The sequence below is a fragment of the Gymnoscopelus microlampas genome (genome assembly GCF_963454915.1).
Source record: "Gymnoscopelus microlampas genome assembly, chromosome: 24".
Classification (NCBI taxonomy): domain Eukaryota; kingdom Metazoa; phylum Chordata; class Actinopteri; order Myctophiformes; family Myctophidae; genus Gymnoscopelus; species Gymnoscopelus microlampas.
In genome coordinates, this window is record NC_139961.1 from 11,393,011 (window position 1) to 11,417,432 (window position 24,422).

General features: G+C 41.5%; 2 protein-coding genes and 1 long non-coding RNA gene across 3 annotated transcripts; all 3 read right to left on the reverse strand.

The window, feature by feature from the left end:
• Positions 1-3,532: 3,532 nt before the first annotated feature.
• On the reverse strand, positions 3,533-6,822 carry LOC311040508. Its single transcript, XR_014600279.1, has 3 exons — positions 6,706-6,822; positions 6,030-6,174; positions 3,533-4,032 (listed from the first exon to the last, which is right to left on the reverse strand). It is a non-coding gene; the product is annotated as an uncharacterized lncRNA (long non-coding RNA).
• Positions 6,823-6,935: 113 nt separating this feature from the next.
• Positions 6,936-13,422, reverse strand: LOC311040545 (uncharacterized protein; the record flags this gene model as incomplete). The annotated part of the gene is made up of 6 exons (XM_084050876.1): positions 12,836-13,422; positions 9,209-9,248; positions 9,070-9,119; positions 8,644-8,864; positions 7,916-8,121; positions 6,936-6,956 (listed from the first exon to the last, which is right to left on the reverse strand). Exons 1-6 carry the CDS (start codon positions 12,949-12,951, stop codon positions 6,936-6,938), a joined length of 654 nt encoding a protein of 217 aa, XP_083907002.1. The 5' UTR covers positions 12,952-13,422.
• A 790-nt stretch (positions 13,423-14,212) lies between these two features.
• Positions 14,213-23,748, reverse strand: LOC311040498 (protein NLRC3-like). Its single transcript, XM_084050822.1, has 10 exons — positions 22,093-23,748; positions 20,955-20,994; positions 20,816-20,865; positions 20,390-20,610; positions 19,616-19,869; positions 18,945-19,061; positions 18,260-18,407; positions 17,167-17,211; positions 15,395-15,439; positions 14,213-15,109 (listed from the first exon to the last, which is right to left on the reverse strand). Exons 1-10 carry the CDS (start codon positions 23,745-23,747, stop codon positions 14,856-14,858), a joined length of 2,829 nt encoding a protein of 942 aa, XP_083906948.1. The 5' UTR covers position 23,748; the 3' UTR covers positions 14,213-14,855.
• Between the last annotated feature and the right edge of the window lie 674 nt (positions 23,749-24,422).

The following is a 24,422-nucleotide window of genomic DNA, read 5'->3' on the forward strand; positions in this document are numbered from 1 at the left end:
ACTCCCTCCAGGACCAAAGCCAACTCACTCCAGGACCTAAGCCAACTCACTCCATGCAATGTCACCAGTGTAATATTGGTTCAATGTGTCAGTGGTGTAAAGTAACTAAGTACATTTACTTAAGTACTGTACTTAAGTACAATGTTGGGTATTTGTGCGTTATTTGAGTATTCCCAACTTCCAATGCTTTTACCTCTACTCCACTACATATTGGATCCAAATATTGTTTTTTTACTCCACTAAATGTATTTGTTACTAGTTACTTTGCAGCTATAAATTATAATATTATAAAACATGCATTAAACACTTTAGCCCTGTGTGTGTGTGTGTGTGTGTGTGTGTGTGTGTGTGTGTCTGTGTTTTTCCCCCATTTCATGCCATTTACATTATTCTTGGAATAATTAATTGACTTCATACAAATGACCCATTCACATCAACACCTTATCTGCATATAGCCTATCACCTGGTCATTGCATAATGCAGGCACATGACCCATTAATCAACACCTCATTGTAATGGATGTTTCATTGAATAGGAGTAGCCTAAGTGCTCATCTTCCTATAAAGTGAGCTTGTAGATCGGCTACTTTCAAAATGTATGTCTCATTTTATTTTTTTAAAAAATAAAATGAGGGACATTTTGAACATACCGGGAGGTTAAAGTAAAAAACAAAAGTTGTGTAGAGCAATGTGCCTCACCTTGTAAAATAACATCTAATTATTTAGGTATAACTTTATATCAAAATAGATGTTCAATGTCTACAGTTTACAATTAACAACACTTTCCTATGCATTTCACAGTCCCAAAGTTATGTATATAACTACTATTTATCTGAGTTGTCCAAATTTGAGTTGTCCTCTGCTGTGGAGGGAGTTGGCCAAATTTGTGGAGTGAGTTGGGCTCTGCTGTGGAGGGAGATGTCTGGAGTGAGTTGGGCTCGATTTGGAGTGAGTTGGGCTGTTACTTACAAGACCCCATAAAAAAATACAAACAACGTGTTATCCACAGCAACATGGTCGGTTATGGTCATAGGGCTGGGGGTTAATCTACTTGATTTAATCAATTAGACAAAAAGTCAATTCGAATTTGTTGATTTGTAGATTTTAAAAAATGTAAAAAAATATATAAATGTGTAATCGATAGAGTTTTGAAAATAATGGATAGCTGCAGCCCTAGTTTGAAGTGTCTGCTGTTGATTGTACTGGAATCTTGTCATTTAAGTATACTTGATTCAAAAGCTGCACAATGTGTCCAAAGAATTAGTGCACTTACAAATGCCCATGTTTACTTATTATGAGGTTTTGTTCAAGGAGGTCATACAAAAAAGGATTTGGAAGGAAATAAAGCCTGTGAGAAATGGGAGTATATATCCTTGACATGAAAAGGTTTGAGAACCACTGCTGTAAGTATACAGCAGTGGTTCTCAAACCTTTTCATGTCAAGGACCCCCAAAATGAAATGGACAAATCTGTTGTTCCAGGGACCTGTGATTGTGATGCTATATTAACACATTCCCTTACACCTTACAGTTTGTAAACCTGGTTTAAACGGAATGTGTTGTCTCACAAGTTAGACAGTTGTGAGATTCTCCTTCAAGTCTATGCCTATGTCTATTAACCTATTCAATCCGGGAACACATCTCTGTCATTTTTAGATTAATTTGGCTATTCAAAAATAGCAGATCTACAAGCTCATAGCGCGGATCATAGCGTAGATCTGCTATTTTCTTTTTTGAAAAATCGTGACAATTTGTGCAAATCTTTGAATGTATACTGTATATACTTTTGAAGCGAACATTTGTAGAATCCCCCAGAAGCAAGCAAAAATGTTTGCTTTAAAAACATAAATATTCAACGATTTGCACACATTTTTCATGATTTTTCAAAAATAGCAGATCTAAAAGCTCATAGCGCTTGGTGCCGTGCTATGAGCTGAATAGCCAAAGAAATCTAAAATGATTACAGATGCGTTCCCGGTCTTAATGGGTTAACCTCCTGCAGCCCAGGTTGCTGGTCATGGTCATGGTGTCCAGTATCACTGGCACCATGCTGTGATCATGAGCACGGCCACGTTGTGCCACCATCAGCTTCACCGTGCCAGTAGCCCAGGTTCCCGTCGATGAGCAGCACCACTGGGGCCGGGGCAGGGTGGTGGCCAGGACCTGTGGTACAGTCAGGCTTTATTTCTGTTGCATTAGTTTAGGGGTTTATAATAACAATACATCAATTTAAACACTTTTGCAGTAAAATATTTCTGCATTTGATCCATTTGATGTATGGAAGACCTTAGAGATGTTGTGTGGTTGTAGCTCCTCTCCAGTAGGGGGAGCTGTTTGTCACTGCTGGGGAAAAAACCTGACCCTGAAACATGACAGTCATACCATGACAGTCATGGAACCACTTGTTCCTGGTTTGCGAATGTTTTACATTTACAACTGCCACATCTACATTAACGTTCACATTTCAAATATAAAGTGCTTAGCCCCAAGGCACAGATGTTACAAGTTAAAGCGCACCGGTCTAAGTACCCGTATCTTCCGTATTGTTTAATAAAACACATTTTAATCCGATCGGCGGCCATTCTCCATTTTATTTTTTATAATGTATTAGGGTGCAATACATCTTCCAACCAATAGGGTGGAAGTATCACGTGGTTGAAAGTATCAGAGAAAATTCGGAGAAAATGGCCACCAATCGGATTAAAGGCTTCTCCCATATTCTCCATGCGTCTGCCCTGACACTTCAAGCCCTCTTCAGCCATGTCTGCAGCTTTGTTGAGGCGGATCCAGTAGTCAATGGGGGTCTCCCTCTGATTTGGTAAAGTTGAGTAGAAGTCTTGCAGGGGCAGGCATGAGGATGTGTTACTAAAATACTGTATCAGTATGTCGTATATGATAGCTGGTGTGTGAGTAATCTCAAGTGAGGGGTCGCTCCTCAAGCCTATCTTAACCACATCCCTGGCTTTCCCCATCAACCTCCCCATTATCTCTTCTGCCTGCACTGAAACATCATAGTTCTGTCTCCTGACGTATGATTTCATCAACTCAACCCATTCAGTCACTGTGTATTTGTCAGTATTATCACCCCTGAAAACAACGGGTTCCCTTTCAGATTTTACAATGACATTAATGCGTGTATTGTCATTGAGAGAGGCCACATCACTGCTAGGCCGAGTGGTTTGTGTGGGTGAAGGTGTACCACATTGGGTAACATTACCCATTGCCCCACTAGACATAAGTTTGGCTGCAATAGACTCTCCTATCTGTGAGCCCAACTGGAAAATCATGTCACTGAGCTGGTGTGGAGTGTCAGTTCCACCACTGGGTGTTGAGTGATGTGGCCCTCCCTGTGACATCTGCTCCATAGGCGACCTGGCTTGATCCTGACCTGACCCCAAATCCCTACCTCTCACAGGCAACACAGGCGAAGCACCCACATCCCCCCCAACAGCCCCTTCGAGCTGAGACTGAACTCCCATTACACCTCTGCCCCTCCCAAAAGAGAAGTATTGAGCTCCCAGTACACCCCGACCCCTTCCAAAAGAGGAGTTAAGATAATCAAACCCATCTTCTCGACCAGACTTGTCATCCATTTTATCACAAAAAAACAACTGAGAAAATATGAAAATAAAACAAAATGGCAGAAAATATGGCAGAAAATAAAACTAAAACCCAGAATTGAAAGTGCAAAAATGAACAGTTCAACCAGGACCCTATTCGGCCAGTGGTGCTTTCACAGTCCTTAGTACCTGACCACAACACAAATCCAGAGCAGACCCTCCACCATGAACCTCTTCCACGTTGCAACCTCCGTCCGGCGATCAGCATCAAGCGGATCTGAAGTCACGGCGTCACGGCACCAGTGTAACGGGTTGTGTCTTTCTGTCTGTGTATCTGGTGTAGGTGGAGTGTAGAAGTAATGGCCACGGTCACACAGGACTTGCTCTCACTCAGGTCTTTACTTGGGACTCCTGGTAGTATATAAACACAGACACAGTGGTCAGCAGTGCAGCAGCAGCATACAGTGTACAAATCTGCAGCATGGAAACATTTCCTCTGCTGAGGCAAACTTCAAACATGTGATCGTATAGTGATTAATTAATTTCTTTCTTTTTCTATAGAGCACCTAACCCAGTGAGAACTTATATAATGAACAACAAACTTACAGATCACTGCAAAATTACACAGGGGCTACATACAATGGAGAACAAAATACTAATAACCCATGGAAGATAATGACAACAATGAAATTAAATGAAATAACAATGTGTGAATCTCACATCTAACAAAGCCTACCTGGTAGTATATAAACACAGACACAGTGGTCAGCAGTGCAGCAGCAGCATACAGTGTACAAATCTGTGTAACAAAGATTTGAAATGATTAATATAAAAACCCAAAATGTATATTTATTGATGCACCGGAGCATTCGTGCCTCTTACCTGCAGCATGGAAACATTTCCTCTGCTGAGGCAAACTACGGTGCGCGAAAAGGGACACTGTGACTGCACGCAGCTGCGCTGCCACCAGGTGGCTTTAGAACACAATACAGTGAAAGGCAAGTGTCTAGATTTTGTAGAAATTAATACACAGGTATTTCTAACTCTGTTACATGTACAAATGGAAGCATTTGTACAGTTTTACTAGTTTATCCAATGTATTAGGTCCAGAGCTGCAGGTGCGACAATAATGTTAACTCTATCCACTTTGACATGACTGGAACTATGAAATGAGTGCAATAAAAATAGACAGATTACGGACCAAAGCTCGGGTGATTTTATTATTATTACTAGACCATACCCGTAGGGGAATATGAGCACCCAAAGTGTGCAGTTTGGCTTATGCGCTGAGAACAGACAGTTTATCAGGGATCGAAAGTGAGTTTGTACTGTGTAGTCTATAGTCGTGTCCCGTCGTGGAGGCACAGAACACACACAAACACCCGTCGGCCGTCGCGAGCGCGCGCGCACACACACACACACACACACACACACACACACGACCACGGTACATCCATGCGACCCGTCGCGAACACACACGGGCGTCGCGCAAAGACAAATGTACATTGTGACACTGCCTCCCCAACGTGCATGCACACGTGTGTGTCGATAGTGGCTACACCAGGCGCGCGGATACGCGAGTCCCCCATACGCAGACTTTTAAAATAGGACTGGATCTAAAAGTGCGCGTGTGCGTATGTGCATGGTGTGTGCGAGAAAAGTCTGCTGTGTTTTCACAGAATGCAGTCAGAGAGTGGGCGGGGTCTATGGTGTGGAAGGAGTGTAGTTGCCATGTAGGCATATTGTAGGTGCTTGAGTGGCAATATTGGTGGTATTGTGTTTTGGCGTTGGTTGTGAAAGTGCAGGTGGGTGTGGGGACGCGTTGTGAGCTTGTAGATCGGCTGTTTTCCAAGAGCCAAGGTATATGCGTGGAGGCGCTTCGTTTGGCCTTCTTTTCATAGACCTCGTTGCTTGTAGGGTTCGTTTCGTTTGGCCTTGTTTTCATAGACCTTGCTGCTTGTTTCTCTCGCGAAACCTGGCAACGACGCATGCGCAGTGTGATCAAGAGTCCACCCAAGACACAGCCACCGTGAGGTTACTAGAATTATAGAAGGATATATTTCTTTTGTTATACAAATCTCTGAATTTTGTAGGGAGAAAGTCACATAGTTATATACTGTTAGTTGCTTGTTTAAGAAGAGAATGCAAGATTTCTGGTGATAAGTCGCTCGGATAAAAGCATCTGCTAAATGACTGTAATGTAATGTAATGTAATGTAAAGTTAAATGGTCCAGTCACAATGTCTTCCTCCCTTTTACAACCAGCCTCCCTCCTGCACACAAAAGGGGAACTCCAGGTATTCTCTAATAACAAATCCTTGAATAGGACTCTGGTCACGGCATCGAGAGGAGACACTGAACTCCTAACTACAGTACTATAAGTACTGTTCAATAGCTTCCCACTGCTCCTAATACTTAAATGCACTGGACAAACCTGTACAAATTCCATGTATGCAAATGTGCACACTGTACCTTTAACTAACTGCTTGTCTCGTCGCCACACAACATCCTTCTCATGTCCCCGTAGCTCCAATGTGACCACCTTTGTACTGAGATCCATGAGCACCTCGAATGAGTGATGGAAATTTGGTCCAAAATCCAGATAAGGCTGTGCAAACTGAAGAAACAGAACGGTTTTACTTTTGCATAGTAGTAGTAGTAGTAGTAGCTGTTGTACAGTAGTAGTAGGCCTAGCAGTGGTGGTGATGGTAGTAGTAGGACTTGATGGAACACCATAAAGATTTGTAATTTTACAGTAAGATAAAGTCAGGTTATACTTTTACCATAATTATGATAAACTCAGGTTGAAGTGGAATACTTTTGGGCAGAGGTTGATAGAGTAGCCAGTCATTAAACTAATAATGAATTAAGTATTACTTAAGAGAAAGAAAGCATTAACTATAATGAGAGTGTTCTGTCATTATGAACGTCAGATCTCACAAACAAAAAAAGCTATTAAAATACGCGATCTAATGCATGGACCGTCCGCTTGGGTTTTTAGCTGCGGTGGACTCTGTATGGAGTTATGAAAATGTTCTACTGTACCACTCGTCCTAGGATATAATAATATCATATAAAAGGTAAGAAAAAGACTAGTCCGAAATTCCCCTTTAATGGGTTAAGTAAATGTAACACGTTTCCAACCCACCTCGGCCTTGGGGTCTACTTCATGTTGAGGACAGTGCAGACTGTAGACCTGATCTGGGGTCAGTTTGCAGTGTGAGGTAGTGGCGATGTATGTATCCGTTTCATGTTGTACTTCCACCTACAATGACATGATGGACCTTTAAACGTTATGTAATGTAATGTTAAAGACCTACAAGTCTTACCTTTTGACTGTACTACCGTACTTAACAATTGTGTTAATAAAGTACTCAATCAATCCATCATCCAGCACAACTTTTTAACACACCAGATTGATTAACCAGATTGCTCAATCATAATGCCTGGTACGAGGGCACATCTTTCTGTCTATGTACATACAGTACAGGCAGCTTCCCCCGTCTTTGTTACCATCAATACCAGGATATTTTGACATTGCTCTTTTGTCTTCATACTGTAGCTTACAATACATTTTGGCCTTAAACAAATCTATTTTTTTTAATAGCCGATCTACGAGCTCACAAAGCCTCGCAGCATGAGGCGTTGTGAGCTTGTAGATCTGCTATTAAATTGGTTGTCAATTTTGACCACACCTACAGACTACAGACTAGTCAAAATCAAAATCAATTTAATATCAAGTCTAAAGAGATTCAAACTCTCTGCGATGCTAGCTAGTAGCTACTTAATAGATGAGCTATTTTACCTCTTTAACACATTGCCTGCCTAAGACGTATATATACGTCATTTAGAAATCAGCTGTTGCCTGCCAATGACGTATATATACGTCTTTGGAAAAAAGGGGAAAAAAAAAATTTTTTTTCAAAAAAAAAATTTTTTTTTTTTTTTTGCATTTTTTTATAATTTCAACCCTTGTCGAATTATGAACAGATTAGGAGCTAAAAATGTTCGAAGATTTGCTGCTCCATTCACTTCAATGTTAAAATTCAAACGGACAAACAATTCACTTTGTTTTTTGGTTTAAAACTACTGCTTTTGAGCTATATTGAAACATCAACCAAACATGTCAACGAGGTCAAAATGACCTCGTTGACATTTGTGAAACCACACCTGAATCTCATCTGTGATTAGAAACCATCTGGGGATCAATCATACTGGAGGAAAAAAATCTGTGGCTACGCGAACAGGTACCAAAAACATGGCAAAACCCTGGCAGGCAACAGCTAAAAATCTGAAAAAACTCTGGCAGGCAATGTGTTAATAGGCACATTCTTTGGCAGAAGAAATACTTTCATTACAACTTCTTCTCTTGGTGGTTGACGGAAGAGTAGAACTTGACCATCGGTTGGTTTAGGAGTAGGGTTAAACAACCAGTTCACAAGCCACGTCAGCCCAAAGTTGGACAGGTGGGTGACATTTACAACAACGTGAGTCTTGGTCACTTTCACCGTTTCTAAGAAGTTCATCCCCTCATCTGTGATGTGGGCCACAGAAAGGGCATCACCTGTGAAAAGATGTTTAACATTTTGCAGATATTTAACATGCTCATACTGTCAAAAACACTTCCTAATGCACTCTGTGAACTGAACTCTTGCCTATCGAGTTTTACATTTTCATCGCTATTTTCATCACTAACTTATATAAGTACAAGCAACAAAATGTTGTTGGGACTTGTTCTGCAACATTTTTGTATTATTCTAATATGTAATATGTATTAAGGCAAGAAATACATAATAAAATGAAAATATACCATGAAAAATATACAATTATGATAAAGGAAATGGAAAGTGTTGTGTCTGATTTGTCCCCCTCAACATAGGATAGTAGGGCAATATACCCCTTTAAAACAGCATGGATTCAATTTTACAATAAACAAAACGTCAAAAGAAATGTTTGTTTAACAACACGCCTAAACCATCAAACACAGCATCCCATATTTGATGTCAACATAGTCTGTCTGTTATACTGTGTCACTGTGAACAAGAACATTTAAAAGGATTGGATAATGACAAGAACAGTGTCTTACCGGGTGTGATGTCACAGTGAGGCAGGTGTAGTTGGCAGATCACACTTGGCTCCTGAGCACACTCAATGCTGAACAGGGGCCCTGCAGGAGTCCTCCCTGCCGACTGGAGACATCTTTCACCCCACTGAACAGTCCTGTAGACGACTTCTCCTTCCTCCGTCGTTCCAAACTTCAACCCAGTCTGACTGCACTGGAACAGCCCCGCCCCGGGGAACTGGAGGCTGTTACACACCACAACCATTTTTTTGTTGATTTGAGTCCATTGACTTCATTATGTCTCCTCTTGCCACATGTTGCATCAAGTTAATTTACCAATACAGTGTGGTTGGTTCAATATTAACAGTGGAAGACACAGCTGCTGGCCTCAAATATACAGGTTCTACATCTATAGGAAGGTACCAATAAAGCTGGTTAGGATTGAGTTACCTGTATTGGTTGGTTCTGTGTTCCGTGTACACTCTCGGTGAAAAAGGTGTCTGAAAGACAGAAGGCAGTCAGGAAACAATCAGTAACTTTCCTAATGTTGAGTTTGTGATTATTCTGCAGAGAAGCTACATTTACTCACACTGTCACGGCTTGAAAGATCAACTTCATCAGAAGAGAGTCTAGAAAGTGGCACACACACACACACACACACACACACACACACACACACACACACACACACACACACACACACACACACACACACACACGTTGAGAGACAGAACGAGAACAAAGATGGTTAAGATCATGTTCAACCCAGATTTGGCACAAACAAGGGAATGAACTCTTTCCCATGCTATACAACACAAATGTGGATTGCCCTACCTATAGGAGTAGAGGGGTGTAAAACCATACTCACTTTCAAAACTGCCCTAAAGAAACACCTTCAGGAGGCTGCAATTCCAAACTGGCTCCTGTCGAAGTCTTAACCTACCCCCCCCCCCCCCCCCCCTCCTTGAACTGTCTATTGTACATATTTCTTGTTTGTCATACCAGTAACCTGTAAGCTGGTTGTATGACTTTCTGCATAGTAGTGTATATTTGTCTGTTTTCTTAAATGTCATGATTTGAGTGCGTGGGGACCTCATTTTAAATAAGTCATTGTGCTTTTATGAGCCATCCAGTTTAGAGGACCTTGTATTGTAAATCGTAATTCCATGTACTGTTTCCATGTCTTTTCTAAATGAAGTATTCAATCAATCAATTCAACCAAGAGATCAATTTGAATTTGAATATATATATTTTTAAAGCAAACATTTGTAACTCAAATCTTTGCTTCTGGAGGTCCCTGGAACAAAATATTTTTAGATGGGGGTCCGCGGCCAATTACATATAATTTTGGGGGTCCTTGACATGAAAACGTTTGAGAACCACTGCATTAGGGTTTGGAAGGGAAAAAAAAACGTTTCAGGTGCTGAACCACAATACATACATTAGAGAAAAGGAAGAGGAAGTCCGCACACTGGTGGCTCCCAGTAGACGTTTCGACCGCAAAGGGTCTACATCAGGTCTGATACATTACGAAATCATTAGGGTTTGTGTTAGAATGACCGGCTTAGCGGTTGGAAGTATAGTACAGAGGCCTGGTATAGAGTTCAACCAGACCGTGTTTTTATTCACCAAACCAACACAGACAACTTTCAATCATTGTTACAGTACTGGCATAGTGGTGTCCAGCTTTCCACCCCTCTCCTCTGACTGATACTGACAGCCTTTTATACCAGCTGCATCTAATGAGCCTGGACTGCTCCATTCCAAGGGGTGTAGTACCTCCAACCTCATTGTGAGCTTGTGAACAAAACCTCCTTTTTTTTAATTTCCTGAAAAATTAACATTTTGGAGTTAGCTGGTTCCTGCCGGACAGCAGAGAAGCCGACATTACAACTCTCTATGAACTACAAACATAAATGATTCTTTATCCACACTATACTACAACATAAATATTAGCAATTGCAAACACACACATCATAACACCTCTGCTATCCTGATATGGTCCAGCCCAATCATGCTGAAGACACACAACAGGTACTGTTGAGCATTCAAACAACCTCAACAATAAACCCTCACTACACACATATTGCACTCTCTCCATATTGCACTAAGGCAGGGGTCAACGTTTTCAGACCAAGGACCCCCTAGCTGAGAGAGAGATGAAGCAGGGACCCCCTCTGTATTGTATAAAATTGTGTTTCAGATAAACTTTTGCTGCTCTTTTTTCCCTATACACCTATAACTCTTTTGCTCGCGCTGCGAGGCGTTGTGAGCTTGTAGATCGGCTATTTTTGGCTAAAGTTCTCCTCAGAAAAGGGATGCTAGGGTTGAAGTGGTTAATGTAAAAGGAACAAAAATCATATCGCACAAAGATTTGGCGGACCCCCTGTAGGAACTCTGAGGACACCCTAGGGGTCCCGGACCCCCCCCCCCCCCCCGGACCCCTGCACTAAGGTGAACTGTGCAAAATACTAAAAGTGCCAATGTGCTGTGCAAATATCATTCAATAAATAAGGGTTATTCCAATACTCTTTTCATCTTAAAATAACTAATAACCGAAAATAATAGGCTATGTACAAGCTTACGTGTCGCAGACGCGTTGTAGATCGCCTATTTCCATTCAGTGACAAACTTCCATATTATGCTGACTATATCGATTCGAATCCAAAAGACTGAAATCTTTAAATCTTTAATCCATGTGGACGGATGGATGGATCATCAACCAAAAAAATATAGGCTGTGCCATCGATAACGCAGCTGCCCTGAACGTTCCAAACTTTGTGAACATCCCTATAGCGCTAAGAAACAACATATGAACGCGTGTCCTTCTCTATGAAGGGCAGAACAGACCAGTTCCACCTGAAGTGGGAAAGATCTCTTCACTATGTTAATGGCTTGTAATGAGAGACTACTGGCTGGCTCCCCCATACTGCATGTATACCAGTTATAGGTATACTGTATATCCTTGCTTGTTCACAGGTGGTTCTATTTTTTTCAGGAAATGGGGAGAGAGCGATGTGGAGTGACACGCAGCAAAGGCCGTCGGGGCCGGGACTGTCTCCCTGTCTCCTTCTCTGTCCCTGTCTCCTTCTCTGTCTCTCTTTGTCTGTGTCCTTTCTGTCTCTCTCTCTTTGTCTGTCTGCCTGTCTCTGTCTCTCTGTCTCCCTGTCTTCTTCTCTGTCTCTCCGTCTCCCTGTCCTTTCTCTGTCTCTCTTTGTCTGTGTCCTTTCTGTCTCTCTTTGTCTGTCTCCCTGTCTCTCTGTCTCTCCGTCTCCCTGTCCTTTCTCTGTCTCTCTTTGTCTGTGTCCTTTCTGTCTCTCTTTGTCTGTCTCCCTGTCTCTCTGTCTTTTTCTCTGTCTCCCTGTCCTTTCTGTCTCTCTTTGTCTGTCTCTCTGTCTCTCTGTCTCCCCATCTTCTTCTCTGTCTCTCCGTCTCTGTATCTTCTTCTCTGTCTCTCTGTCTCCCTGTCGCTTTCTCTGTCTGTCTCCCTATGTCTTTGACTCCTCTCCAGCCACTCCCACATTCAATCCCACCTCATCTCACTCCCCTCAGCCAATCCTGTGTGGATGGTGGATTATGTTCATCTGTGTCCTATTGGCTCCTGTGAATATAGAAGTGCTGTCTGTTTACGTTCATGCTGTTGCTATAAGCCTGTTCATTACTGAGAGCAACCTGCTACTATATGTGTGTGTTTGTTTGTTCTGTAAGTAACTGAATTACTCTGTTACCTGGAACTTGAGAAGTTGGGTTAAGGACAGCGCGTTGCATCGCCAAACAGAGAACCAAGGGGCTATGCCAGCAACATCATCACTAACTGGTAAGGTAATTGGTAAAGTTATATCTTTGTTGAGAATTGACAAAGTTCTTGAGCCTGTGTACAACCGGGTGATACGAGAGGTCTTAACATGAACCAGGTCGCATCGGCATTTCATAATCAAGCCGGCCCATAGCCATAACGAGAGCCCATGTAGTAAATCGTGGGATTACACCTGGCCGCAGCTGTGCAATGGATCGCCGCGAGCGGATTTTCCCCTCTACTTCCCTCCATGTTCCCTCTACTACGACAACCCTGTGCGTGTAATGAGGCGAAGGTACAGTAAATTTGCCGTTTTTGCTGGCAGCGGGGTGCTACTATTACACTATTACTCTGGCAGTTAAAGAGATAAAGCCGATCTACATGTGTACACACACACAACGGTATATGCAGGGCTGTTACCTGACTGGTTTGCTCTCGGGGTCCGTGTCTCTGAAGCCCATCTCCTCCAGCTTACAGCGTTGGTACAGCTCGTAGTGCTGCGTGTGTGTCTGCTCATGCAGGTCCTCTATGTTCATGCAGATCAAGCATCTCTCTCAGCGGAACTCTATGCCCACGGATCTAAAACTAATGTGTTTAACAGAGGACTCAAAATCATGGTTAAAATCAAATCAACAGTGTTCACATGAATAGATCCTGACAGGTTATTGGAATGATTATGTTGCTTTAGTTTCACAGTTAATGTATTGGGTCTGATCAGAGTTTTTCATTACAATGTTTAATTCCTTGTATTGGATTGGTTTTCAGATTAATGTTCCATTTTGAAAAGCCTCCTGTGGACAGGTGTTGAAATGTCATTTGTGATGTCCATGTCAAATAAAATAAACATAACAATGCTTGTGTCATTGCCAAAAGAGAGCAGCCAGATCCCAATACTTAATTTCTGCCTTCGTTCTCAGTCTTCCAACGTGGCAGTGTAGTGTCACAGTGAAATTGGTAACCTGACGAAATATGTGACCATTTTGTGGACATAATGCACACAGCAGTGATCTATGCACAGACACTGACGTTATGTTAAAGGAGACACACCATGAATTTCACTTTTTTTTTTTTTTGGGCTCCCCAGTGTCTCTTGTACCCCAAAAAATATTTTTTTTTAACATTCAGTCATTCATTCTCATTTCAGAGATTTTCAGAATGGGCGTGTCTAAACAGGCCATCTCAGAATGGCAAGTTTGCTTACATCACGAAACTTTCTGCCCATGTATTTTGACAGACAGAATTGCTCAGTACCGCAGTACAGCACCCCTCTGCCCAACAGGACGTTTTGGTATTGCAGCTGAAAGTGCTTTATAAGCCTGAGAGAATTGACTTGGGATGAGTATATCTGAGTGTTGATTTAGGCTCAAACCTTTTGAAAATGGTTTGAGGGACATACACCATATGATATTAAATATCAAATATTTTTTTTAAATTCATGGTGTGTCTCCTTTAAGCCTGGAACGCATCAGTGTCACTTTAGATTTCTTTGGCTATTCAAAAATAGCAGATATACAAGCTCATAGCGCGGCACTTGGTGCCGCGCTATGAGCTTGTAGATCTGCTATTTTACAAAAATCTTGGAATTTTTTTTGTCGTTGATTTTTTTTTAAAACTGGATTTAGAAAACATTTTTTAAGAATCGCCTCAGGTCTTAATAGGTTAACCCATTGAGGAGGAGTAAAACTTGAACATGGAATCTTTGTGCTGAGAGTCTAATCATTGGACCACCATCACTCAGTCACTCTCAGCAAATGGCACTCTCTTCACTGATAAGCATGAACATAAGCATATGGGTCAGTATGGGTACAAATAACATGTTGGTATATACCTGTACACTCTTTACTATTTAATTTTTAAACAAACTAAATTTAAAACTGTAAAGTCAAAATACTGTAGTCAAAGGAAGGAAGTTTGTTTTGTGTCTTTGAATTTATTTTCAGCATAGTGTTCCTTTTTGCAATCTAAATAATCCTGCCAGTGTGGATCGGTTAAACGTTACATTGATTGGACCATATTATGATTCATTACAAAATCTAAATGTCACAACTTCTCTTTAATTCTTTACAAAATGTCCCATATAAAACCACAGCCTGGATAGTGAAACGCACCACAAACAATGCAATCAGTAAAAATGAAACTTTTTTGTACACGAAAAATATATAAACAACTAGACAGTAGCAAACCTTTCATACTGTACATAAGTAGGTCTTAGATAAACAAAATCATTGAGGAACGTTCCACTTCACATCGGGCCTGTATGAACCCTATTGGGGGTTATGTTCCAATAATGTCCAGCTCATTGAACATTATCCCAATTATTCTAACTACTTACAAGCATTTTTTTTTACACTAAATCTTGATTTTAAAATTATCTGCATTACAGTGGCCTGTTGAGAATACTGTGGTCAGTTATCAGGACCAATCGGAATCAGTCAGACACCTAGTTACCCAGTAACTCCATCATGAGTGGTTCCTCGTGCTCAAGAAGTGCCAGGAACAGGGCCTCTGCTAACACATCGCTGGTCACACTGTCAAGAATCCTCCTCACGCGTGCTTCACAATGTGTCGCAGCATCAACTTTGGCAGCCATTTCGTTATGGAACCCCATACTTCGCAGTTCATCAACGATGGACTCCACATTCTTGACTCCTCCGACTAAAGCCGCCCGATTCTTCACAAAGAAACGCCGTTTGTCTTCATGCAAATGAAAAGACAACTCACTGTAATAAATATCTTAACATTGGATAGGTTGAAAGAAAACACACACACACACACACACACACACACACACACACACACACACACACACACACACACACACACACACACACACACACACACACACACACACACACACACACACACACACACACACACACACACACACACACACACACACACACACACACACACAGGATATCATGTAAAGGTGATATCTAAAGGGATTGTGAAGTAACGGTGTCAAGAATGGGTCTGTACCTTTAACAGTTGTTGTACTGTTCGTTCTATTTGGTGCAGATGGTCCTGTGGACGACATAAGTAAAATACTTTATTGCAGTGTGTACACAATTACATCTACATTTTTTGGGGGCTTTTTATGCCATTATTTTACAGAGGGATAGGGAAAGTAAGCTGACAGGAAATGGGGAGAGAGATGGGGGGGTGACACGCAACAAAGGTCGTCGGGAGTCGAACCCGCGACACACTTTCAGGCTGGCATTGCAGCCTAGGGTGCCTGGACCGTCTCGCTAAAGGCCAGGCCAATTACATATATACATTTTATAAATATACAACTATCTACAGCTATCTACAGTGTATGTGTGTGTGTGTGTGTGTGTGTGTGTGTGTGTGTGTGTGTGTGTGTGTGTGTGTGTGTGTGTGTGTGTGTGTGTGTGTGTGTGTGTGCAATACAATACAGAAAATTAAAAATACAATTAAACTAGAAAAAGTGCTCCTCAGAGCACAGGTCTCTGCCAGGTCAGGTAGGTTATTGTGGCCTCCTAGTGGCGCTATAATAGGCCAATGTGAAAAGGGTGGCATTTTTTACTCTGCCTAGTGGGAGTGTGTGTGCAAAGTTTCATGGAAATCGCAAGCTGCGTTCATGATTTGAGGCATTTTGTTCAAAACGGACCAATCCTGCAAACTTTGGAAGGCAACCTTAGCCAATGAGGATGGCATCTGGAAAATCGGACAGATCCGTGTTGATCACATGACTAGAGATATTGTGTACCGATTTGCATGACGCTTGGATAAAATCTGTAGGAGTCTTCCTTGTCCTGGATTGAATGTGAGATGCGCGTGTTGTTTTTTGTGTTTTCTATGATTTCTTGTTCTCATTTGTCTTGCTTTTTGTTCTCTGTTGTTATGTTTACTTTTCTTGTATGTATCAAAAAATTGCAGACCCCTTTTGTTGACACTATCATCCATTCACTGTCTTTGTTTTTCTGCCAAAAAAATCAATAAAAGGGATTTGTAAAAAAAAAAATCTGTAGGAGAAATAAAAAAAAATCACACCCTGTGTGAAGGTAGCGGCGCCTTTGATACATTTTGTCATCGATATGTGTTTATAATGTGTTAGCCATGTGTCACGTGAAGCTTGACCAATCACTTTGTTGACGGGTCTGACCAATCAGAGCGTTGACGGGTCTGACCAGTCAGAGCGTTGACGGGTCTGACCAATCAGAGCGTTGACGGGTCTGACTAGTCAGAGCGTTGACGGGTCTGACCAATCAGAGCGTTGACGGGTCTGACCAATCAGAGCGTTGACGGGTCTGACCAATCAGAACGTTGACGGACCTGACCAATCAGAACGTTGACGGACCTGACCAATCAGAACCTAGCGCCGCTAAAAATGTGGGTTTTGCACAAATCGGCCTCCTGGTGGCGCTATAACAGGCCCATGTGAATAATTTGGAGCAGAGGTTCTGAATTGGCATCCAGGGAGTGTGTGTGCTCAATTTCACAGCGACCGGGCCAACGGTGCCTGATATTAGCTGCTCGCGGAGGGACAGGACACACGGACACACGGACGGACAGACAGGGTGCAAAACATACTCTCTCGTCAGGCCTTTCGGCCTGGCGGAGACAAAAGGTTGCAACACTCCGTCACCTATGAAACATCATAATGCATTACATACTCTCCATGTTAAAGAACTGTTGGTTCTATACAAAGGTGCAGATCAATGATCACATGAGTCTAAATGGATATCTAAACAGATTGTGAAGGAGCTGTAAAGAGAATGAGTCTGTACCTGGATCAGAAAGGCTGTTGTTCGTTCTCTTTGGTTCAGATGGTGCTGTGTGTGGATGACAGAAGTGAAAGCCTTTATTGCAGTGTTGACACGTTATTAATATTACATCGTTAAATATTAAAATAAGTTATATGAAACGATTTCAGTCATCAAAGTAGAAGCTTGCTGCACAATCCTGGATAATTTGATTTGTGTATTTGTGTATAAAAGAGAAAATTAGGTGTGAAATCAAACATGTATTCTCCGCCTCATCATTTTCTATGCTTTGTACCTCAAAGCATAGCAGGGTATTTTCCTTGTATGAACTCAATCCAGTGTCATGATTACGGGTGATTCATTTCCCCACCCAACCAAAGTGGCGTGTGGGGACCCCCAGGGTCCTTGATGAGGTCCCAAGGGGTCCCCAGACAAATGATTGATAGCTGGGAACCAAATGGTCCCTTATAGGTCTGTAACTCTGAGAGTGTACAAATGGAAGCATTTGTACAGTTTTACTAGTTTATCCAATGTATTAGGTCCAGAGCTGCAGGTGCGACAATAATGTTAACTCTATCCACTTTGACATGACTGGAACTATGAAATGAGTGCAATAAAAATAGACGGACCGGACCAATGCTTGGGTGATATTATCATTATTATTTCTTTGTTATACAAATCTCTGAATTTTGTAGGGAGAAAGTTACATAGTTATATAGTCTTAGTTGCTTGTTTTAGAAGAGAATGCACTTAAGATTTCTGGTGATAAGTAGTTTTGTTCCCTACCTATGTTGAATGCAGTTATTGTAAGTCGCTCGGATAAAAGCGTCTGCTAAATGACTGTAATGTAATGTAATGTAAAGTTAAATGGTCCAGTCACAATGTCTTCCTCCCTTTTACAACCAGCCTCCCTCGTGCACACAAAAGGGAAATTCCAGGTATTCTCTAATAACAAATCCTTGAATAGGACTCTGGTCACGGCATCGAGAGGAGACACTGAGCACGATACTGAACGCCTAACTACAAGTACTGTTCAATAGCTTCCCACTGCTCCTAATACTTAAATGCACTGGACAAACCTGTACAAATTTCATGTATGTAAATGTGCACACTGTACCTTTAACTAACTGCTTGTCTCGTCGCCACACAACATCCTTCTCATGTCCCCGTAGCTCCAATGTGACCACCTTTGTACTGAGATCCATGAGCACCTCGAATGAGTGATGGAAATTTGGTCCAAAATCCAGATGATAAGGCTGTGCAAACTGAAGAAACATAACGGTTTTACTTTTACATAGTAGTAGTAGTAGCTGTTGTACAGTAGTAGTAGGCCTAGCAGTGGTGGTGGTGGTGATGGTAGTAGTAGGACTTGATGGAACACCATAAAGATTTGTAATTTTACCATAAGATAAAGTCAGGTTATAATTTTACCATAATTATGATAAACGCAGGTTGAAGTGGGATGCTTTTGGGCAGAGGTTGGTAGAGTAGCCAAAAACTGTAGACAGTCATTAATCTAATAATGAATTAAGTATTACTTAAGAGAAAGAAAGCATTAACTATAATGAGTGTTCTGTCATTATGAACGTCAGATCTCACAAACCAAAAAAGCTATTAAAATACGCGATCTAGTGCATGGACCGTCCGCTTGGGTTTTTAGCTGCGGTGGACTCTGTATGGAGTTATGAAAATGTTCTACAGTGCCCCTCGTCCTAGGATATAATAATATCATATAAAAGCTAAGAAAAAGGCTAGTCCGAAATTCCCCTTTAATGGGTAAATGTAACACGTTTCCAACCCACCTCGGCCTTGGGGTCTACTTCATGTTGAGGACAGTGCAGACTGTAGACCTGATCTGGGGTCAGTTTGCAGTGTGAGGTAGTGGCGATGTATGTATCCGTTTCATGTTGTACTTCCACCTACAATGACATGATGGACCTTTAACCGTTATGTAATGTAATGTTAAAGACCTACGGGTCTTAACTTTTGACTGTACTACATTAACTACTGTACTGTTAACGATTGTGTTAATAAAGTACTCAATCAATCAATCATCCAGCACAACTTTTTAACACACCAGATTGATAAACCAGATTGCTCAATCATAATGACTGGTACGAGGGCACATCTTTCTGTCTATGTACATACAGGCAGCTTCCCCTGTCTTTGTTACCATCAATACCAGGATATTTTGACATTGCTCTTTTGTCTTCATACTGTAGCTTACAATACATTTTGGTCTTAAACAAATCTATTTTTTTTAATAGCCGATCTACGAGCTCACAACGCCTCACAGCATGAGGCGTTGTGAGCTTGTAGATCTGCTATTAAATTGGTTGTCAATTTTGACCACACCTACACACTAGCCTCTGGTTGTTTCTTCAAAATCAAAATCAATTTAATATCAAGTCTAAAGAGATTCAAACTCTCTGCGATGCTAGCTAGTAGCTACTTAATAGATGAGATATTTTACCTCTTTAATAGGCACATTCTTTGGCAGAAGAAATACTTTCATCACAACTTCTTCTTCTCTTGGTGGTTGACGGAAGAGTAGAACTTGACCATCGGTTGGTTTAGGAGTAGGGTTAAACAACCAGTTCACAAGCCACGTCAGCCCAAAGTTGGACAGGTGAGTCACATTTACAACCACGTGAGTCTTGGTCACTTTCACCGTTTCTAAGAAGTTCATCCCCTCATCTGTGATGTGGGCCACAGAAAGGGCATCACCTGTGAAAAGATGTTTAACATTTTGCAGATATTTAACATGCTCATACTGTCAAAAACACTTCCTAATGCACTCTGTGAACTGAACTCTTGCCTATCGAGTTTTACATTTTCATCGCTATTTTCATCACTAACTTATATAAGTACAAGCAACAAAATGTTGTTGGGACTTGTTCTGCAACATTTTTGTATTATTCTAAAATGTAATATGTATTAAGGCAAGAAATACATAATAAAATGAAAATATACCATGAAAAATATACAATTATGATGAAGGAAATGGAAAGTGTTGTGTCTGATTTGTCCCCCTCACAAGGATAGTAGGGCAATATACCCCTTTAAAACAGCATGGATTCAATTTTACAATAAACAAAACGTCAAAAGAAATGTTTGTTTAACAACACGCCTAAACCATCAAACACAGCATCCCATATTGGATGTCAACATAGTCTGTCTGTTATACTGTGTCACTGTGAACAAGAACATTTAAAAGGATTGGATAATGACAAGAACAGTGTCTTACCGGGTGTGATGTCACAGTGAGGCAGGTGCAGTTGGCAGATCACACTTGGCTCCTGAGCACACTCAATGCTGAACAGGGGCCCTGCAGGAGTCCTCCCTGCCGACTGGAGACATCTTTCACCCCACTGAACAGTCCTGTAGACGACTTCTCCTTCCTCCGTCGTTCCAAACTTCAACCCAGTCTGACTGCACTGGAACAGCCCCGCCCCGGGGAACTGGAGGCTGTTACACACCACAACCATTTTTTTTTGTTGATTTGAGTCCATTGACTTCATTATGTCTCCTCTTGCCACATGTTGCATCAAGTTAATTTACCAATACAGTGGTTGGTTCAATATTAACAGTGGAAGACACAGCTGCTGGCCTCAAATATACAGGTTCTACATCTATAGGAAGGTACCAATAAAGCTGGTTAGGATTGAGTTACCTGTATTGGTTGGTTCTGTGTTCCGTGTACACTCTCGGTGAAAAAGGTGTCTGAAAGACAGAAGGCAGTCAGGAAACAATCAGTAACTTTCCTAATGTTGAGTTTGTGATTATTCTGCAGAGAAGCTAAATTTACTCACACTGTCACGGCTTGAAAGATCAACTTCATCAGAAGAGAGTCTAGAAAGTGGCACGCACGCACGCACGCACGCACGCACACACACACACACACACACACACACACACACACACACACACACACACACACACACACACACACACACACACACACACACACACACACACACACACACACACACACACACACACACACACACACACACACACACACACACACACACACACACACACACACACACACACACACACGTTGAGAGACAGAACAAGAACAAAGATGGTTAAGATCATGTTCAACCCAGATTTGGCACAAACAAGGGAATGAACTCTTTCCCATGCTATACAACACAAATGTGGATTGCCCTACCTATAGGAGTAGAGGAGTGTAAAACCCTACTCACTTTCAAAACTGCCCTAAAGAAACACCTTCAGGAGGCTGCAATTCCAAACTGGCTCCTGTCGAAGTCTTAACCTACCCCCCCCCCCCCCCCCCCCTCCTTGAACTGTCTATTGTACATATTTCTTGTTTTTCATACCAGTAACCTGTAAGCTGGTTGTATGACTTTCTGCATAGTAGTGTATATTTGTCTGTTTTCTTAAATGTCATGATTTGAGTGCGTGGGGACCTCATTTTAAATAAGTCATTGTGCTTTTATGAGCCATCCAGTTTAGAGGACCTTGTATTGTAAATCGTACTTCCATGTACTGTTTCCACGTCTTTTCTAAATGAAGTTTTCAATCAATCAATTCAACCAAGAGATCTATTATAGACAGACAAGACAAGATGGAGGGAGAGAGAGGGTGTGCACATACTGTAGAAATATTCAATTGTTAAAAATGGTCACAGCTATTTTTCATCCAAGCATGGAAGATTCACACAATTACTATTTTAAATAGACATGAAAATATGTCTAAACATGTATTATATCCACAATAATACTACTGTTATTAATAACTTATTATATTACTTTTTTTGTATGGGTACATAAGAGCAGAATTATTTTGTACACACTGTACAGGCAATCAAAAGTAATATTACGAGTAATCGTATATTACTGCCCTGCAGATGGCTACAGTCTGATATACACAGTAATGTTATGTTTAATGTTAAGTTTATTTATGCAGTTTATAGATTCTTACCGTAGATAAGCTATACCGGGGTCTTCCTCTTCTGAAGCAGAGTACTTCTTTGGGTCAAAGCAGTCTAGCTCCCTTCCTGATGACTGCAAAAGGAAGATGATAGCTGACCACTGAGCAGGAGAGAGTTTGTCTATGTGTCTTCCTGAGCTCAGGTATTGTTGGATCTCCTCCATTAGAGAATATTCATTTAGCTCGATCAGACAGTAGAACAGATTGATGCTTATCTCTGGAGAGGGACTTTTCCTGATATTCTTCTTGATGTACTCGACTGTTTCCTGATTGGTCTGTGACCTATTTTCTATCTTCACATGAAGCCTTAGTCTTTGTAAGAGACTCTGATTGGTCTCTAATGAGAGGCCCAGCAGGAAGCGGAGGAACAGGTACAGGTGTCCACTTGGACTCCGTAATGCCTTGTCTACAGCACTCTGGTAGAGGTGTTTTAACTCTATGTTAGGTTTTCCTCTAAATAGCGTGGACCACTTGGAGGGCTGGTACCACTTGGACAGTAGGTTGGCACCAGTGTTGATGAATGAAATAAAAACATAAAGAGCTGCCAGAAACTCCTGAACACTCAGATGCACAAAGCAGAACGCCACCACTTCAAACGGCCCATACTCTTTATATGTTGTTAACACTCCTGAGTAAACTGCTGCATCTCTGATATCAATATCACACTCTGTCAGATCTTCTTCAAAGAAGAGCAGTTGGCCTTTCTCCAGCTGTTCAAACGCCAGTTTCCCAAGAGACATAATGACCTGAATATTCCCTGGATCGCTGTCAGAATGAGTCTGAGCTATGTCACGATATTTCACTGTATCGTGCATCAACATAACTTCAAAATAGTGGAGGTAAAACTCAGTCAGGGCCAATGGCAGCAATCCTTCCCCCCCTCTCCTCAACATGTTCTCCTGAACTGCAGCAGCGGTCCAACAGAAAACTGGGATTTGACACATGGTGTATAGGCTTGGTGATGTCTTGATGTTTGAGTAGATTTGTCTGGCCTTGTCCTTATCACTGAAACTCTTCATGAAGTACTCCTTCTTCTGGGCGTCAGTGAACCCTTTCAACTGTGTCACCCTGTCAACATACCCAGAAGGGATCTTTGAGGCTGTTTCAGGTCGTGAGGTTATCCAAATGTGAGCACAGGGAAGCAGAGTTCCTTTAATGAGATTTATAAGCAACACGTCCATTGTGGTTGGCTTTGTGACATCAGTCAAAATCTCACTGTTCTGGAAGTTTAGGGAAAGCAAAAATTCATCCAGGCCATCAAAGATGAACACAACTTTGGACCCTTTGAAGCTGCAGATTTCTTCTTCTTTGATTTCACCAAAATAATGGTGAAGAAGCCCCATCAAGCTGACATGTTCCCCCTTCAATTTATTGAATTCATTAAAAGTGAATGGAAACATGAAGCAGATATCGTGGTTTGCTTTTTCTTCTGCCCAGTCTAGAGCGTACCTCTGAGTATTGACTGTTTTACCAACTCCAGCCACTCCTATCGTCATCACTGTTCTGATTAGATCTTCTCCAGGTAGAGGTTTAAATATGTCTTCTACTTTGATTGGTATTTCTCCATGGTCTCCAATGACCAACTTGACCTCTCCATTCCCTCTCTTTGTCATGCAGACCTCTGTGAAGATATCACCCAGATACATTCCTTTCTCCCTCAGATTAGACTTGAGTGTTTGTTGACCCACAGCAGCAAGAGTTTCTAAATGACAAAAGAACAGAGGACATTAGTAAGTGTTATGGTAAATGTGGTCCTCAAATGAGAGGTTTGGTGGTCATTCTAAAGTAAAAGTGGGATCATGCTGCTGTAGCCACTGAACTATGGAACTTTGATGTCAAATTAATTAATGACCATGTTAACACAACAGTTTAAGTCTATGGTTGTTCAGTGTTTTTTTTAAACCTCTACCAGCACCATCGAGAGCATTCTGACGAGTGGCACCAACGCCCAGTTTGTAAACTGTACCACCGTGGAACGCAAAGCACTACAGAGAGTGGTGGGAACAGCGCAGCACATCGTGGGAGGTGAGCTTCCCCCTCTCCAGGATATACACAAGAGACGATGTGTGGCTAAGGCTGAAAGTATCATCAGGGACCGAACCAAGGCAAAGAGAAGTGCTAAGCTGCCTCCCCCCCTGCCCATCCATCCCTTTTTTGCACTACTACTTTACACAAAGTTAGGTGACAGCCACTGAAGAAAAATGATGGGGGTGTATACGATATACCAAGTGTTTTTTCTTTATTTGTATGCACATTTGATTTGATTTGATGATGCTCTTTTCATTCTTTTTGCTCTTTTTGCACTCTTTCTTTAAATCTTT

What these genes read in the sequence shown, in the direction of transcription:
- LOC311040498 (XM_084050822.1), bottom strand. Translation starts at nt 23,747, where the DNA reads ATGTATCTGGGTGATATCTTCACAGAGGTCTGCATGACAAAGAGAGGG. An exon ending in CACAGAACCAACCAATACAG is followed by an intron (nt 20,611 to 20,815) that starts GTAACTCAATCC and finishes GGTGTGTAACAG; the next exon opens with CCTCCAGTTCCCCGGGGCGG. An exon ending in AAGTAGACCCCAAGGCCGAG is followed by an intron (nt 18,408 to 18,944) that starts GTGGGTTGGAAA and finishes ATGTTTCTTCAG; the next exon opens with TTTGCACAGCCTTATCATCT.